General features: G+C 39.7%; 1 protein-coding gene across 2 annotated transcripts in view; it reads left to right on the top strand.

Annotated features, from left to right (window-relative positions):
* Nucleotides 1-15,078, top strand: part of SPTLC1 (serine palmitoyltransferase long chain base subunit 1) — a 73,353-nt gene extending 58,275 nt beyond the window's left edge. For both annotated transcript variants that reach the window (XM_003420433.4, XM_064291043.1), the window contains 4 exons: nt 2,052-2,106; nt 8,139-8,256; nt 11,498-11,571; nt 13,684-15,078. In XM_003420433.4, the coding sequence (XP_003420481.1) occupies nt 2,052-2,106; nt 8,139-8,256; nt 11,498-11,571; nt 13,684-13,777 (341 nt within the window). In that variant the 3' untranslated portion in view covers nt 13,778-15,078. The remainder of the gene's footprint in view (nt 1-2,051; nt 2,107-8,138; nt 8,257-11,497; nt 11,572-13,683) is intronic.
* Nucleotides 15,079-19,327: the final 4,249 nt, after the last annotated feature.

Genomic DNA, 19,327 nt, shown 5'->3' with positions numbered 1-19,327 from the left:
TCCCATTCATTATGTGGTTTATACTTTGTTGAGAAACTAGGTGAAGTGTGCTGCTTTTTGGTATATTTAATTTTATAGCTGTTGCCTGGCTTTCCCTTGAGCCTTTGGAGCATCACTTGGTATCAAGGCAGACCTGGTTCACCAGTAGAGAACTTGCTTGATGGGCCCACCCATGTCCTGCTCTTAGCAGGCCCTTATGTTACGGGGTTTATTGAAATGAGGTTTACAGGCTTCTATCTCATTTGTACCAAAAAAAATATGAAAACAACAAAGTATTTTCAGAAGTCAGATATTTGAGTGTGACAACTGAGTAATCATCATGAGGAAGTGCTGTTTCATTTCCTTTAGGAATTCCAGTTACGAGCATAACACCAAAGGATAAAATACCTTTACCGAAACAACATGAAGTAGGTAGTTCCATGCTTTGGAAATAAAGGAGCAGAAAGGTGAGGTAACCCAGGAAACCTCTGGCAAAAGAGCTGCAATCGAGAGTCACGTATCCCAATTCACAGAAGATGCTGCCCTCAAGCGATGTTGCTTTTACAGCGGACAACTTAGATCTTTATGAAGTAGATAGAAAGGCTGTCACAGCACAAGCACATCCACTCCTCACTTACCGACTATCCCAGTTATGACGATAGCAAAAAATCTACTGTCCGGCTATTTTGCACATTAACGACATATGTGTGGCAGTAACAAATCTTCAGGTGCAAGGCAAGAGTAACGCTGGCTGTGTGGTTAAGGTGCGTGTCAACTTGGCTGGGCCACGATTCTCAGTGTTTTGGCGGTCATCCTCCATGTTGTGATGTGATGTAGCCATCCTCCATTTTCACATAACCACCTCATCTTTGGAACCTAGCCATGTCCATAAGTGAAGAGTGGGTGTAATCTGATAGATTGTGTGCCCCCCATTGCCTCTGCCCTTCCCTCCTTAACAAAAGTTTTTTTTTTTTTAATTGTGATGAAACATATACAGCAAAACGTTTGTCATTTCAGCCATTTTTATGTTTATAATTCAGTGACACTATGTTCCCCACATTGTGCCAACAAAAGATTTTAAATAGAAAATTTTTCTGGGTTTCATAATTACCTCTTTCCTTTTTCCTTGAGTATGGCAATACTAGCCATCTTTGAAGAAATGAAAAAAATTTAACTTGATGTTTAATTTTTAAAAAGTCAAAACATTTAAACTTTGAAGAAATTTTGCCCCTTTTCAAAGGATTTCATTTTACTGTTCATTTAGTACACATTCAGTTTGAAGCCCAGCTTTTTCTTGTGAACAAATTTTTTACAAGAATTCTTTCCAGCTATTAATTTTCTGAAAATTGCTCAGCTAAAATAAAAGTTTGACTGTAAAATAATGACTCTAAACCCAGGGGTTGTTTTGACAAAATGAAAAGTCAACTGTGAATTAAAGATGTGGCTTTAGCTGTGATAAAGTCAGCTTACCAAAGCTGAAAACATAAAGGGAGAAGCAGGCCTTACCTGGTAGTTCTTTTTCTAAATTTTCAGTGTGGATTTTAATTCATGGAGCTAGAATGTGTGGCTGTGTTTCTGCACATTCATATGCTTGCTTTCAGATGACCTGACACTCCTGCCTCCTTGGAGATAGTATTAGATTTTTTTTAATTTTCCTTGAACAAAAGGAAAATATCAAGGAAACAGTATAAAAATTACTGTAGTGTCTACTTTTTACAGAGTTGTTTGGGGTTCAGAGATAAGTAAAATAGATTTGCAGCATTTTTTCCCGACCACCTTAGCTAGATTATCTGTAGACTCTTGATAAGAGCACGAGTCACTGTTCTGCTGGGAGAGCCCCTATTCCAGATTCTGCTGAAAGTGGGGCACAAGGTGAGAAGGGACCAGGTTCCCAGGTGCGCGCCAGAGACGAAAGCCCAGGCCTGTAGAGGAGCGCCAGTTACTGGCTCTCTGTTCATTATGTAAAAGGATTTGCCACATTTTAAATTGATGAGCTGGGTCTTCAAGAATATTTTTAGATTAATAATATCAGATGTTCCAAATGTACTATCAATGCTTTCTGTTTCATTCAGGTATTTTTGCGTTGTTGAAGGAAAAGTGTGAACAAATTCATAAAGCATTACAAGGGTAAGTTTTATTGTTGTCTGCCAATGTAAAGTTCGTCTGCGCTGCATTTAAAGAGCTTGTGAAAACCTCTTTGGTGCTGAGAACACTGGATAGGCTGAGGTCAGTTTGATTGACTTGAAACTAAGAAACCAAAAACTTGATTCACTGAAATTGGTCTATTTGTGTAAAACCAAACTATCTGTTTTGCTATTATTTTAAGGAATCATGACTTTGTTTTTCTAAGAATGACACAAGCGCATTAATAAAATATTATAGCAATAGAGAAGATACAAAGATGGAAGTAGCAAGTCACTAGAAATAACCAGGGTAAACACTGGAGAATCTCTCCAGTCTACACAGATAAAGGGACATAATTACATATTATATAAATAAATAACTGGATTCATGCTCTCCATGTTACATTTTAATAAATTACTAGATTCTATTTTATTTAAATTAATACCAGAAAAAGAAACAAGAGAAATTGATGTGAACCTTATAAAAGTTTGGGGAGGGGGGGTTGTTTGTTTTGTTTTGAACTATAAAAAACTAGCTCTTTAAGATTCCTCTAGAGTTGAAGAAAATTTGAGATTGGTTGAGATTTGAGATTGGTGATATGACAGAAAATATCTCTCATTGCCCTAGGTGTTTCTTTTTTCCCTTCTTAAGGTCGAAAATACCTTTTTGGTCATGAAAGTCCCCTCTCTCTACTACCAGATATGGATTCTTGAGACTTGACAATAAGAAAAGAATAATCGATGAATGAGTAGATCACAGCTGTTCCAGATAAAGGAGGGGCAAAAACAAAGTTCTGGGTGTGTCTGTGTGGTAGTAACAAAAGTTCCTGCGTAGTTTGTGGTAGGGACATATTACTTGTATTGGTTCCAGTTACATTGGTTGCCTGAAGTATTAATATACTGACACAGCCCGGCACATGGGAGTCGCTGTAGATTCATGACCACCAGCCTCAAATACCCTCCACTCTGTCCAGCAGTGTTAGTGTGTTTATTTTTTAAGTTCAGTCTTCCACTTTCCCCAGCTATCTCACACATTTTCTTTCCTCCAGTCCTTAACCCCCTGTCTTCACTCCGTCCACTTGTGCTGATGTCCTTGCCTCATGCCATCACTTGGGAATGCCCTCCTTTTCCCAAACGAATCTACACACCTACGGTGTCTAAACCAGTCTTTCCTTCTATAACAGCTGAGGAAATGTTCCTCCAACCATCATATGACCTTCCTTCTTAAGGACTCTGTGCTTTTGGTTGTCCCCTCTCCTTCGTATCAGTCTCTTCCCTCTCCAGGGTCAACTTACTAGCACTCAGGTACACTCTCCTCTCTCATTTTAAGTTCCTCTTTCCCATGATCCCCCTCTAGTAACTGCCCCTATGTCCCTGCTTTCCTTTGTAGTCTTCTCAAGAGCTGTGTTTGCTTTCTCTACATCCTCATCTCTCATTTATACTGAAAATGACTGAAATCCAGCTTCTGTTCTTATGCCTTACCTAAACTGTTCCTGTAGGGTCACCCGTGACTATGGCCTTGCTCAATCCATTGGTCACTGTCAGTACCACTGGCTACTCTTTCCTTCTTGCACCTCTTTACTTGGAATCTGTTACACCACACTTTTGGTTTTTCATCTACCTCTTTTGATTGCTTCACCTTGGTCTCCTTTGGAGGCTTTCTTTCAACACCCTCATCAGGGCTTAGTCCTGATCCCCTTTCCTGCTCTGTTACCTTCTTAGAGAATTGTCTTGTTCCACACCTGGGGCCTCTGATCATTTCATGACACCTGCAGTATGCTATGTCCCCAGGGGCTCCAGGTCTTACACTTAGTTGCCCACTCAAATCTACACTTGGATGACTCCACAGTCACCTCACTAAACACACACTGAAAGATGTGTGGGAGCAAGTCATGCAGTATCTAGATATCTAGACGGAACAGCAGACAAAACAGCAAAGAGGCCAGGTGGCAAGAGGCGCGAGAGTGAGGGAATCCAGTGAGATGAGGGCCAGACCATTCAGGGCCTTATAGGCCAAGGCAGGGACCTTGCCTTCTACTCTCAGATGGGGAGCCATGGCATGATTTTGAGCAAAAGAGTGACATGACGTGACTTAAGTCATGTCTTAGCAAAATTGTTCTTGCCGTAGTGTGGAAAACTAGATTATGTGGTGGAAAGGACAGAAGCAAGGAGACAGGTTAGGAGATTGTTGCCATGATGCAGGCTAAAGGTGATGGTGACTCTGACCTTGGTGGTAGCAGCGAGAAGGGTTTGGATTCTGGATATGAAGGTAAAGCCAGCTGCCTTGATATGTGGGGTGAGTGAGAAAGGGAAGACTCAAGGCTGATCTAAGGCTTTTGGTCTGAGCAACTAAAAAGATGGAGTTGCTAGTGACTGAGGTGGGTGGAACTGTGGAAGAGACAGGCTTCTTGGGGGAAATCCACTGTTGGATGTGTTACGTACGAAATGTCCATCAGACAGCAAGTAGGGAGTAGCAGCAGCTGTATCTACAAGTGTGAAGTTCCAGGGAAAGCACTGAGCTAGAGATAAGTTATATTTCAAGTATTTCAGTATCAAGAGGTTAGGAACCAGCAAAGGAGACTGAGAAGGAAGGGGTGGCCAGTGAAGAAGAGTCTGGGGTCCTGGGATCCAAGTGAAGGAGGTACTTATGGGGTCAGCATATCAGATGCTGCCGAGAACTGAGACGTGACCTTTGGTTCCATTATATGGGGTTATCGGTGACCTGAGGAGCGGCTCCAGGAGAGGGGTGGGGCCAAAAGGGTCACTGAAATAGGTTCAAGGCCATGGGAAGAGAGGAATTGAACACAGGTTAAAACCCAGAAAGCTTAGGTGACTGTTTTTACAAGGTTTGCCATTAAGAGGAGCAGAGAAATGGGGCAGTGGCTGGAGGAAGAAATGGGGTCAAGAGAGGGTCCTTTTGGCTGGTTTAAGACTAATGAGGTCGGTTTCTAAACGCCATCCAGACACCACATCGTTTCTTCTGCTGTTTTGTGGTGCCATCTCTGTTATCCATCAGTTCCTCGTTTATACCTGGGTCCGTTTTTGAACTCTCTCTTCTGCTTCAGTGGATTTATTCAAACTTCAGACTCTGTTCTTATTAGTGTGTGTGTTCTTATTACCATGTATGTTTTGGAGTAATTTCAAGTTCCTTTAAAAATATTGCTGGAATTTTAATTGGAGTTGCGTTAAATTCTCTGCTGAGTGTGGAGGGACTTACAATCCATGAACACAGTCTCCCCACTTACTTGAATCTTCTTTTGTGTCCTTTAATGGAATTTAAAATTTTTCTCCATAAAACCCTTTTACCTTTAGGAGACCTTTAAGGGAAATTTCTAGATATCCTATAGGTTTTGTTGCTATTGTGAAAAGGTTTGTCTTTTATATTTTCTGTTTGACTGTTGCGGATTTTTTATTTCTCTGAGCTGATCTTATATCCAGCAGCCTTTCTAAGCTCTTAGTAATTTGGTTCTGTTATGATCACGTGCATAGACATCCTGTTACCTGCAGTTATGGTTCGCTCTCTTCCTCTCTCAATTCTTATACATCTTATTTGTTTTCTTCTTTTATTGCATTGGTCCAGGTCTCCAGCACTGTATGGTAGTCAGAGCAGACATCCTTCTCTTATTCCCAAGATAAAATCATTTCTTCACTAAGTAACCTGAGATAATCCCTACTTGATTACAGTATATTTTTCCACAGTTGATCTATCATTAAAGGCTCCTGAGTGGCACAGTTTGCATTTGGCAGGTGACCTAAAGGTTGGCAGTTTGAGCCTACCCAGTGGCACCACAGAAGAAAGGCCTGTTATCTGCTTCTGCAAGGATCACAGCCAGAAAAACCCTATGGAGCAGTTCTGGTTGTAACACGTGGGGTCGCCATGGGTTGGAATCGTCTCAGTGGCAACAGGTTTACATTGGTTTAGTGACTATTTGAATTTTAATATCTCTACCTATAATTTAAATGGGCCTATAATCTCTTGTTACACCAACCTTATGTAACATAAGCAGCAGTGTTACAGTAGCCTCAATAACTGGGGACTCTTTCCACTCTTTCTGTTGTATGGAGCAGGTGAATAAGGCAGTGCTTCATTGTTTCTTAAAAGCTGTGCAGACTCTCCTTGACGGCTTTCTAGGCTCGAGGCCTTTGGGTCGAGGGGCAGACTATGATGATCTCTTTCGGGTCTATATCTTCCCATTTTATTTTGTTTCTCTCTTTTCCATTTGTGTTCTTCCTCTTGTGTAGATAAATTTTGCTTATCGTTTTCATTTCTTTTTTTCCATTAAATTTATATAAACATTTTCACAGGTATTAGTTTCAACGTTTAGTCTAAGTAATTTTAAAATTTTCCTCTAATCAGTAATTCACTTCTCATCTCTAAGATTGAGTTTGAGAGAGGAAGTCAAAAGCCTATAGTAGTTTGACAGAAAGATTCCCCAAGTGTAATATAATTGTTTGTGTCTAACTCTCCCTAGACTGTAAGCATAAAAGAACGGAGACCATGTTTGTGTTGTTGATTGTTCTGTCACTAATACCTAGCCCAGTACTTGATATTTACCCTTTTGAATAAAATAATATGTATTCTCCAAAATGTTTCTTTATAGCGTGTAATTGGCTCTAAGTTTCTGAACTTGAGCTAAAACTCTTGTGTCCATTTGGTTTTAAATTTTAATCTAGCCAGGCAGAAAGAGGGCGTTTTGTTTCATTCCATCTCCCACTGGCCTGCCCTCCCCAGCCTGTGAGATGAGCCCCTCTGATCAAAGCACAAGCTAGACTGGGCTTCAGGTGCCCTGTGTCTACTAAGGAAAATCCAGGCCGTTTGAGTCATATGCACTGCTATTTGATCAACAAATTTTTAAGTTCTCCTCTGAGAGTATATGACCTTAAAAAAAAAAATTACGTTTTACTTTTTATAAGTTTAATGCATCCAAAAATTACATAGAAAATGAGTTTTGAAAGTATATGACTTATTTCTACATTAGTAAAAACTAATCATTTTTTTTTTTTTTTAATCAAGAAGGTTCCAGAAGATTCCATGATTCAATTCTGAAGGCCAGTTTACTGAGAAATCTTAACATGACATACTACATTTAAAGAAAGACACACAAATTAATAATGCTTATGGGTGGTTTGGAGCCCTGGTGGCACAGTGGTTAAGAGCTACAGCTGCTAACTAAAGGTTGGCAGTTCAAATGCACCAGCCATTCCTTGGAAACCTGTGGGGCAGTTCTGTTCTGTCCTGTAGAGTCACTATGAGTTGGAATCAACTCTACAGGAACGGGTTTGGTTTGCGTTTAGGTATGGGTGATTTGAGAATCAGATGAGGTTAGTTTCCAGCACCTAGCACAGGGCATGGCACAGGGTAGTCATTCAGTAAAAACTTGTTGAGTGCTGAACTGGGAGGAATCAGATTTGCTGTGTCATGTGTTTTGTGCTGATTTCATTCTAAAGGACAAGCAAGTCTTTCTAGGTGAAACAAACTAAATGAAGGCAGTCTACTTAGCTTAATGTCACATAGGCATGTGACATCATTTGTGTTCTAGGAGGTAAGTCAGAAATCAAACAGCAAAACACTGTTTTCACTTTTGGATAAAATGGATTTTAAAAGAACCTGACTATATAATATGGCATATAGTTCTTGTGACATCTGAAATACTCATTTGAAAATATCACCTTTCACCCTACCTCCACCCCCAAAGAAACCTTTGTTTTCCCTAAAAAAGCAGATAAGAAAGAAAATAATCGTAAGTAAAATTTAAAACTGAATATGCAAATAAAAAGAATACTTAAATCTAAACATACTGCTGGTGATCAGAATACAGTGTTTGTAATGTTAGCTCATCCCCGAGTATGTATTTTTACCTTTTTTTGGTCAGAATTGGAATTCCACCACAGATACTCTGATGTTTCCAGTAAACGTCACAGTTTCTGTTACATACAGTGGGCCTCTCTAGCGCAGACTCTTTGGAATTATTTATTTGTGAGAGATCTTTGCACCTGGAAGGAATTTATATGCGTGTGTGTATTTCCCTCCTTCAGCATTTCTGGATTAAAAGTGGTGGGGGAGTCGTTTTCTCCAGCATTTCACCTACAGCTAGAAAACAGCACTGGGTCTCGAGAAGATGATGTTAAACTACTTCAGGAAATTGTAAATCAAGTAAGTATCTAGTTGGTTAAGTGACTCTCCCCACCCTACTTTTATTCCACCTCAAGCAATTTTTAAACATCACTGTTAAGAAAGACCTCTTTCTCAAGAGGTAAGATACAGAGAAAGTTGCCAGTTGCCCCTCTTCTCACATGGACCTTTTCTGGTGCTTGAGGTCCTTCCTACTGTCTGCTCTGCCCAGTTAGGTTTATGTCATGTCTGTAGTGACAGGCTCTAGTTCCTCTGATTGGGCCACCAAAGTTGTTGCATTCTGTGTGGCATTGTATTTAAATAAGTAAACTTTGCTTCTACCCCAAATAATTAGCCTACAGAAATTTCATTTGTCTACCTATTCACAAGACCAAGCTGTTACAGATTGTAGCTGGGAAGGCAGGGTGCATAGCCATCACAGGCACTACTGGACAGCTCCTGATCCGGAAGTTAACCCCAGCAGGGCTCAGAAACAGGTTGTCGGCTACCCTTCAAGTATCAGCACTCGAGAGTCCTGAAGTCAGAGCACTCTTGTAATCAAGATGCGAGGAAGCTAGAACCACTTCTTTAACATGCCTAAAATGAGAGGTTTACTGCATTTTTTTTTAATCTTCTGATAATGATTTTACTACTAGTTAGAACTGAGTTACTAAGAAGGGCGTGGCCATGGAAAGCCACGTGCCCTTTCCGTTCAGTAGAGCTGCACCTGGAGTCCTCCCCTCTGACTTTGTGCAGTTTTAGCAAATGGAAAGTGGTACTGCCCACTGTAAACACGCCTCCCCAGCGATGACACCACCTTTACTTGAATCTAAAATGCATGTCACATGTATTGTAGAATGAAGATACGTACCATTTTGCTTACTTGTCCTGCTAACAATTCCTTCCAAAGGCTCCTGCTCCGACTCCAGGCTGCCAGCTAGAGTCCTGTAGTAATAACGATGGTGCCACCTGTTGGTGCCTTCTCCACGTCCAGCTTGTGCTGGCTTCATCCATACAGCATCTCAGGACTTCATGCCTGCTCCATGACCGGGGTGGGGGGGGAGGCGGGAGGTGACATCCTGGTCCATGGACACATGGCTGTTAGTTTGGGGACCAGCATGTGAAGCTGGCCTCTGGCATCAAGCCTGCTTCAGACACCCTACACTGTTTGAACCACATAATCTGCAATGGCAGAGTCATGAGAACTTCATGCAATCTGTGGCCTCCTGGAGTCAGTTGTATCAAAAAAACAAGAATAAAACCAAACTCAGAATGTGAGATTCCTAATTTAAAAAAACATGTCAAGTTATGGATTATCAGGAATGACTCTTGTACTGTCGGGTGAGGAAATGTCACAGATGTCCCCTCAGGCACAGCTTTGCAAACTTGAAAAATGGTAGATGCTCTTTAAAGGGAAAACATGTCCCACAGACCCCTTTGACTGTCTTTTTATTTTTATTGCTATGTTACTTAAATATGGACAGACATAAAAGTATAGTATTCTCGTGATTAGACTTCTCACAGAAATATAATACCAAAACAAATTTGTGAATTAAATACAAACTAAATGGGCAAGCCAGTAAAATTCAAATTCATTATATTACCTGAGTGTGACAGGTGCGTTTTTTTTAAATTGATTGCCACTAGGGTCTGATGGTTGTGGAGCCGTCCCTGTCAGATGCGTGTGTCGTTCTCCCTGAGTCTCCACTGAGCCATCTCAGGACTGTTACCCACACACACTCCATGCCATGTGGTGTCGGCTCCTCTAGATGCCAGTGGATCCATTCCATATGAAACCCAGCTTGGTCCTGTTTTCATTGTACAGCAACAGTTAAAAGCCTGACTGCAGCTTTGTTCCAGTGAGAGACACATAGGGTATGCGAATGAATGACTTGATGATAATGTGCTCTGCTTAAGTAGATTATCCTCATAGCAAAAAGGAAATGAGAATCTTGCAGAGAACTCACAAATCCCAAAATTATACCTGTGGGCCCCCGTGGAGACTGACTGACTTAACAAAATCATCTTGAGAGTTTGGTGAGAAGTGAGGGTGTCTGGGTAGGGAACAAAACATGGTTTTGGAAACTTTTAATGTCTAAGAAGGAAAGAGATTTTATAACTTCTTTGCATAGTTACAGCTTCTGTCTTAAATATAACTATTGGCAACTTCAAAATCTTATTTTCTTTTGTTCTTCTCCCCTACCCCCTACCCTCAATATTTGAGGAAGAGAAAAGAATTACGGTACTGTAACTCCTGTTTAAGCTTTGTGGAACTGAGAGGTTTTGCCAAGCTTGAGTTGCTTGACAAAACACTCTTTTTACAAACTCTAAGTTATGGTTTAGAATGATTCTTAACCAGCCAGGGCTAGAAACAGCCAGTACAGATGTTTTCAGAAAGAGTTAGCTTTTCCAAGTGCAGTTCCAGAATCCATAATCAGCAGGAATCTGTAATCATTGCCTGGCATTATTTTTCATCTCTTCCTAGAAGGGAAAAACATGCTTTGCAGTTTATAAAATGGATTCCAAGGGACTTGGAATAATTGTTTTCTCCTTTTAGGCTATTACCATCCCTTGCTCTGATATATTTTTTTTTTTAATTTAGATAACTCACATACCATAGGTTCACCCTTTTAAAAGTGTGCAATTCAGTGGTTTTTAGTATATTCACAAGTTTGTGCAACCCTCAGTGTCTGATTCCGGAATGTTTTTATCATGGCAGAAAGAAACCTCCATACCCAGTACCTCGCTCTGATTTTTATGTTGTTTTTTTTAATTAGAGAATTTTTTAATAGTTATTGCCTACATTTGACTTGTTGACAATCGTCTGTAGTAGTTCTGCAGATGTTATTCTTTGTTTAGCTCTTTGTTTTGTTAGCCTCCAGGGAGGGCTGTGCTCATACCGTTTCCACATGTTCTAAGCTTTTCTGTCTAGTAAGGTAGCCACTAGCTACCTGCCACTAATTAAATTAATTAAAGGTAAGGAAAATTAAAAACTCAGCTTCTCGGTTGCATTAGCCACATCTCAGTGTTCAGTAGCCACATGTGACAAATGGCCCCTGTATAGGACCGAGCAGAATGAACACATCCATTGTCGCAGAAAGTTCTGGAGACCAGTGCTGCTCTAGATTATGTTGCGGTATTTTAGTTTTGTTTTCTAGCGGTTATAATTGGAAAAACGAGTTAAAACTGCCGTCGAGGGCTAGCATTTCAGTGTATGTTGCTGTGTTAATTAGCACGGTGTCTGACGTTTGGGTCATAAATGTGTCCTTTTTTCTTCATGCAGTGCATGAACAGGAGTGTCGCGTTAACTCAGGCGCGCTACTTGGAGAGAGAAGAGAAGTGGCTTCCTCCTCCGAGGTTGGTTGATATTAAATATAACCTTTTTTTCTTACAAAGTCTGCATGAAATGTATTATGTTTGGAAAATATCAAGACTATCACAGGATAAGTGTTTCATTAAAATACGGCATATCACCTATTTTCTATTCTTAAACTGGATGTTTTCAGATTGTAACTGAAAAGTCCCTCAGGCCTCGCATGTGCCCTCCTACTTAGCCTAAAGAAGTGTCCAGGACCCTAAGAATCACTGGGTCAGACTGAAGCTCCAGCCAGCACATATCTCCCGTGTACTTAACGTTCCGCACGTTACGCCAGCAGCTTGTGCAGCCACCATCGCCTCTGCCGGCCAGAGCACTTTGTGGTACTTCATCCTGCAAACTTTTACTGAAACAGCTAGAGTAAAGCAAAGCAACACTGGGGAAGTCTATCAAGAAGGCCAATGTGAGAACGTGCCTTGATTCACACACAATTTTAAGCTGGCATTCATTTAATAAAACATACGAAGGTAGAAGTTATTGAAGAAGACTTGATTCTGACTTCAGAGAGCTTACAGCATAGTCGGGGGAGGTAGACACACAAACCAGGAAGTGTCTGGGGCACAGCCCTGGTCAGCACAGCCACAGGAGGAGGAAAGTGTGGTTAGCTCTGGCCGGGGAGGATGCTCAGGCTTCCCGAGGCAGGTGCCGCTTCAGCAGACCCTTGAGAACTAAGGGTGTGTTTGTCAGACACACAGTGAGCGTCCAGAGATGGCCTGCTGTGAGCTTTGCCCTGGGGCTTACAGTGGTTTGAAGACCTACACGTGCATCTTGGAAACCCAAAGCACAAGTTGCAAAGATACCAGAGGGAGGGAGCCTGGAGAAGCAGCAGATGCCACATCAGGGATGCACCCACTAAGGAGCGTGAATGTTGTGCACGGTCAGAATGCCAGTCTTGGACTTGGAAGACCACTCTGGCAGCTCTGGAAAGCGCCTTACAGATTCCACCCCTCTCTTTTTTTTTAATTGTGGTTTAGGTGAAAGTTTACAGCTCAAGTTAATCTCTCATACAAAAATTGATACACATCATTTTGAGACATTAGTCGCAGTCCCCACAATGTGAGAGCACACTCCCTCTTTCTACCCTGGGTTCCCTGTGTCCATTCAACCAGTTCCTGTCCTTTCCTGCCTTCTCATCCTGCTTTTGGACAGGAGCTGCCCATTTGGTCTCATGTATCCGATTGAACTAAGAAGAAGCACATTGCTCACGTGTAGTATTTGTTTTATAGTCCTGTCTAATCTTTGTCGGAATAGTAGGCTTCAGGAACGGTTTCAGTTCTGGGGTAACAGTATATCCGGGGGCCATAGTTTCTAGGGTTCCTCCAGTCTTTGTCAGACCATGAAATCTGGTCCTTTTACGTGATTTTGAGTTCTGTTCTGCATTTTTCGTCTGCTCTCTGTTGTGTTCTGTCAGGGACGCCCCTTTCATTTTTCATTGCACTTAACCCCAGTGTGAGACCATAGATTCATGAGGACAGGAGCCATGCTTGCTCTGTGCCTCTCTGTACTCCATGCCTAGCTCAGTCCAGCTCAGTAGATGAACAGGATGTTTGCAAATGAACGGGAAAGTGGTAAGAGGTAGTATTGCCCTGTCAAGCTATCCCTTCAGCTTTCTAAAAGCTTGAAATTTTCTGCCTTGCCTGAAAGTACTGTGGAACCTCCCCATTATTTATTAAACTATAAGTGTAGACAACCAGCACTTATTCCCTGATTTGAGAACTGCTGAACTCCTGCTTCAGGCCTGGTACTGCTGCTTTGGGGCTACTCTAAATAAGCAGAGCCCCACCACCAGGATACTTAGACTAGACACATACAAATGGTAGAGGGTAGGGAGCAGTAAACTTCTTATGTGAAGGGCCAGAGGGCAAATGTTGTAGGCTTACAGCCTGTAGGGTTCCTGTCACTACCACTCAGTGCTGCCGTTGTGGTGGGAAAACAGCTTTAGACGGTATATAACAAGTGAGTGGGGCTGTGTTCAAACAAACTTCATTGGCAAAAACAAGTGGTGGGCTGGATGTGGCCCTCGGGCAGTAGGCTGCTGATCCTTGGCATAGGCTCTCACTTGATAATTTTTTGTCTCCTTTATTGTTTCTCAGTATTAGAGTTGTGGTCACAGTGGAGCAAACAGAAGAAGAACTGGAGGAAGCCGCTGCCACGATCAAAGAGGTGGCCCAGGCCATTCTGCTTTAGGCTGTGTCTCAGGGCCTGATGGGAAGCCTTCCACACAAGGAAACAGAACCCCTCTGTGTTGCTGTGGAGTGTGGGCTTCTCAGAGACCTCAGGCTGGCCACGGAGAACCTAAAGGAGAGCTTGTAGGTGTTTCCCGTGTGGATACGGACCAAATGTGTGACTGTGCAGAAGATGCTTACTATTTCTAAAAAAAGAAAATGTAGCTAAAAGCCCAGGAACTGATTTTTTAAAGAGGAAAACTAATGACAGTGCATAAGTGGTATTTAAATTGTGCTATTTAGTACTCTTTAAATGTTTTGTTATACTACTATTTTATATTCTTTTTTGTTATTGTTTAAAAATGGACCTTCAGTGTCTCTTCTCTCCCTTTCAATAGTAAAGATGCTGTAAGCACTCCTTAACACCCTAGTTCATGTAAAAATGACTTTGAAACATTAAAGTCAGTACATATGATACAAGATTTATTACTGAAGATTTGATTCAGCCAGTTTCCAGTCTTCATCATGTGAAGCTAAATGGTGGCTAATATATAAAGGAACACTTTTTGTGTGATTATTATAAACTTTTCATTATAAAAGAATTTTTATATACATAAAATATTGATGTTAGACCATTTCTAACAGCTAGTCTTAGCATCCTTAACCAGAGAATATTCATTATGCATCCAAAGTGAGCAATAATTTAAATCAAATACTATTTTAATATATTTAGTTGATCTTTACATTTATTATGTGTTGACTTCTGATCTGTTTTAGGAAGAGGGTTATTGTGAGGATTCAAAATTATAAATCATGTCTTTGGTATTTTAGAGTATCTTGAATGTATTCTTTTTTTGTACAGTGGGTTTGCCTAGGGACATATACCTACCAGGCTAAGAAAAATGAGGTGTTTTTTTTTAAGCTTATGAATTCCAAATATCTAAAAAAAGATGTGAAAGCACTAAAAATAAAATTTTTAAACTGTACTTGAGCTATATTTTTTTCCCGGGCAAACCAAGGTAAATGGCTTAAAGTTGTGTGCTATGTGCCACAAGGCAGCCCATAAGTACTACACTGTACACTCCTCTTGCTAACTAATGGTAAAGGATAAAATTGTACAAAAGTCGTTTTTCTAACCTATGTTCATATTAACAAATGGTCTTCAATGTCTTTTTAAATTACACACTGTATTTCTCACTGTTGCATTTCTCTTTTGCTGGAAGTGCCTTGTGACTGCTGCTGCTTTAAATGACACAGTGCTCTTGGGGGATGGATCTGTTTGTTTTGTTTTTTAATGAAATAAACCTACATTCATGATGATCAGTCTGCTTGCATATATATGTGCTGAACAGGACAGCCTCTTTTTTGTCTTTTAATTTTAATTTTTTTTTGCAACCTTGGGTAGTTTTTTGTTTGTTTTGTTTTTTTAAGAAAAGATTGATTTCTTCACACCCAACCGAAGGATATAGAGTATCTGAAAGTTCCTGAGTTCTTAACTGATTTAAGCATTGGCCACTTGTGACTGCAAAAATACCAGAGCTGTTATTTTTATAAACTGGTAAGAGTAATAACATTTGAGCTACTTATACTACTTTCAAAATCGAAATAGCAACATCTAGTGTTTATTGTTACTTTTCCAAAAAAAAAAAAAAAAGTTCATGGTTACTCTCTGGGAAAGAGGGTAGAGTAATGCACATTACTTGAAACACACCAAATTTTTAAACAAAAGAGCCAAAAATAGGGTCTTTATATTAAAACTGTAGAGTGACCATAATCTAGTAACGTATACCATGACAGATATCTGCTCGATGAGATAAAGGACAGTCTACTCAAATCTAAAGCAGGTTACAAAAAAAATACATTTTTTAAGTAAGGTTCTGGAGTGCCCTACCAATGACTCTGTTTAGAAAGGCAATGGCTCGAGGTGCGCCCACAGAAACTATCTGGACTCCATTTTTACTTCACACAATTGCCCACAAGGAGGAAGAAACCACATGATTACTTTTATTGTATACAGCTAAGTTCCAACTGAGAAAAAATGGGGCCTTGAGACAAGTTGGGGCAGAAAAGATACCAGTATCTCTTCAAATTTGAAACTCCATTAATGGTATCATGTGCACTTACGTGCCACTAAAAGAAAGTAACTGTGCTCTCTGTAATATGCCATCAGTTGTAAGATGCATTTCAGTTTCAGAGATAACGTGCGTGGAAAATGTGTGCCTTAAAATTGGTGAAATAAGGTAGCAATCTGATGGGTGGGCCCAAGGCCATCTTTCCTTATGGACATAAAACCTGAATCCCAGAAGCTACAAGTGTTTAAGGAAAATGGTGGGGTGGGGTAAATAATTTAATTTTACCCAAAGAATTTGGTCTCTTGTCCTTGGTTCCTGAGATATGACCTCTAAAATCTTGGGATTTCCCCAGTGATTAAACAGTCTAATGATTTTCAGGTCAGACCTATCCCTAGCAGGTTAAGCTGGCTGTCCAGCTCCTCAGAGGCTAGAGAAAGAGTTGAAAAGTAAAATAACAAATTCAGAACACACTAAGGGGCCCAATAGATTTGGATGGCAGAAGGATTAATGAACTTGAAAGATCAATAGAAAATATCCCACCTGAAGAAGAGAAAGCAAACTGACAGAATTAAAAGGAGATATAGACAATTCAACAATAATCATTGGAGATTTGAATAGCCCACTCTAAATAATTGATAGAACAACCAGTAAGAAAATCATCAAGGATATAGAAAACTTGAACAACACATCAGCCAAGTTGGCCACAACTTAAACATTTATAGAACACTACCCAGTGATTCCAGAAGACATATTATTTTCAAGTACACATGAAACATTCTCCAGGTAGACCACATGCTGAGCCATACAACAAGTGTCAGTAAACTTAAAAAGACTGAAATCATAAAAAAGGATGTTCCTAAGAAAAAGTCTCAGCACAAAAAAGTAAGTGGAAAACTGAAATTGTCAACAACACACATAAAAAGGCATCAAAATGACAACACTAAACATATTTATCTATAATTACGCTGAATGTAAATGGACTAAATGCACTAATAAAGAGACAGACAGTCTCAGACTAGATAAAGAAACACGATCCGTCTATATGCTGCCTACAAGAGGCACACCTTAGAGACACAAACTAAAACTCAAAGGATGGAAAAAAATATATCAAGCAAACAATAAGCAAAAAAGAGCAGGAGCAGCAATATTAATTTCTGACAAAATAGACTTTAAAGTTAAATCCACCACAAAGGATAAAGAAGGACATGACATAATGATAAAAGGGACAATTGACCAGGAAGATACAACCATATTAAATATTTATGCACCCAATGACAGGGCTGCAAGATACATAAATCAAATTTTAACAGAACTGAAAAGTGAGATAGATACCTCCACAATTATAGTAGGAGACTTCAACACACCGCTTTCGGAGAAGCTCAATAGAGACACAGAAGACCTAATTACAACAATCAACCAACTTGACCTCATTGACTTATACAGAACTCTCCACCCAACTGCAGCAAAGTATACTTTTTTTTCTAGCACACATGGAACATTCTCTAGAATAGACCACATACTAGGTCATAAAACAAACCTTTGCAGAATCCAAAACATTGAAATATTACAAAGCATCTTCTCAGACCACAAGGCCATAAAAGTGGAAATCAATAACAGAAAAATTAGGGAAAAGAAATCAAATACTTGGAAACTGAACAATACCCTGCTGAAAAAAGACTGGGTTATACAAGATATTAAGGAGGGAAAAAAGAAATTCATAGAATGCGATGAGAATGAAAACACTTCCTATCGAAACCTCTAGGACACAGCAAAAGCAGTGCTCAGAGGCCAATTTATATCGATAAATCCACACATACAAAAAGAAGTGCCAAAATCAGAGAACTGTCCCTACAACTTGAACAAATAGAAAGTGAGCAACAAAAGAATCCATCAAGCACCAGAAGAAAACAAATAATAAAAATTAGTGCTGAACTAAATGAATTAGAGAAAAGAAAAACAAAGAATTAACAAAGCCAAAAGCTGGTTCTTTGAAAAAATTAACAAAACTGATAAACCATGGGCCAGACTGACTAAATACAGGAAAGGAAACAAATAACCTGAATAAGAAACGAGATGGGCCACATCACAACAGACCCAACTGAAATTAAAAGAATCATATCAGATTATTATGAAAAATTGTACTCTAACAAATTTGCAAACCTAGAAGAAATGGATGAATGCCTGGAAAAACACTACCTACCTAAACTAACACAATCAGAAGTAGAACAACTAAATAGACCCATAACCAAAAAAGAGATTGAAACGGTAATCAAAAAACTCCCAACAAAAAAAAGCCCTGGCCCGGATGGCTTTACTGCAGAGTTCTACCAAACTTTCAGAGAAGAGTTAACACCACTACTACTAAAGGTATTTCAAAGCATAGAAAATGACGGAATACTGCCTAACTCATTCTATGAAGCCGCCATTTCCCTGATACCAAAACCAGGTAAAGACATCACAAAAATAAGAAAATTACAGACCTATATCCCTCATGAACATAGGTGCAAAAATCCACAACAAAATTCTAGAAAATAGAATTCAACAACATATCAAAAAAATAAACCACCATGACCAAGTGGGATTTATACCAGGTGTGCAAGGCTGGTTTAATATTAGAAAAACCGTTAATGTAATCCACCATATAAATAAAACAAAAGATAAAAACCACATAATCTTATCAATTGATGCAGAAAAGGCATTTGACAAAGTCCAACACCCATTCATGATAAAAACTCTCACCAAAATAGGAATTGAAGGAAAATTCCTCAACATAATAAAGGGCATCTATACAAAGCCAACAGCCAACATCACTCTAAATGGAGAGAGCCTGAAAGCATTTCCCTTAAGAACAGGAACCAGACAAGGATGCCCTTTATCACCGCTCTTATTCAACATTGTGCTAGAGGTCCTAGCCAGAGCAATTAGGCTAGACAAAGAAATAAAGGGCATCCGGATTGGCAAGGAGGAAGTAAAATTATCTCTATTTGCAGATGACATGATCTTATACACAGAAAATCCTAAGGAATACTCCAGAAAACTACTGAAACTAATAGAAGAGTTTGGCAGAGTCTCAGGTTATAAGACAAACATACAAAAATCACTTGGATTCCTCTACATCAACAAAAAGAACATCGAAGAGGAAATCACCAAATCAATACCATTCACAGTAGCCACCAAGAAGATAAAATACTTAGGAATAAATCTTACCAAAGATGTAAAAGACCTATACAAAGAAAACTACAAAGTACTACTACAAGAAACTAAAAAGGACCTACTTAAGTGGAAAAACATACCTTGCTCACGGATAGGAAGACTTAACATAGTAAAAATGTCTATTCTACCAAAAGCCATCTATACATACAATGCACTTCCGATCCAAATTCCAATGTCATTTTTTAATATGATGGACAAACAAATCACCAACTTCATATGGAAGGGAAAGAAGCCTCGGATAAGTAAAGCATTACTGAAAAAGAAGAAGAAAGTGGGAGGCCTCACTC

This window comes from Loxodonta africana, chromosome 9 (genome assembly GCF_030014295.1).
Source record: "Loxodonta africana isolate mLoxAfr1 chromosome 9, mLoxAfr1.hap2, whole genome shotgun sequence".
In the NCBI taxonomy this organism is placed as follows: Eukaryota; Metazoa; Chordata; class Mammalia; order Proboscidea; family Elephantidae; genus Loxodonta; species Loxodonta africana.
Note: the sequence above shows the minus strand (reverse complement) of the source record. Positions and strands in the feature narration are given on the sequence as shown.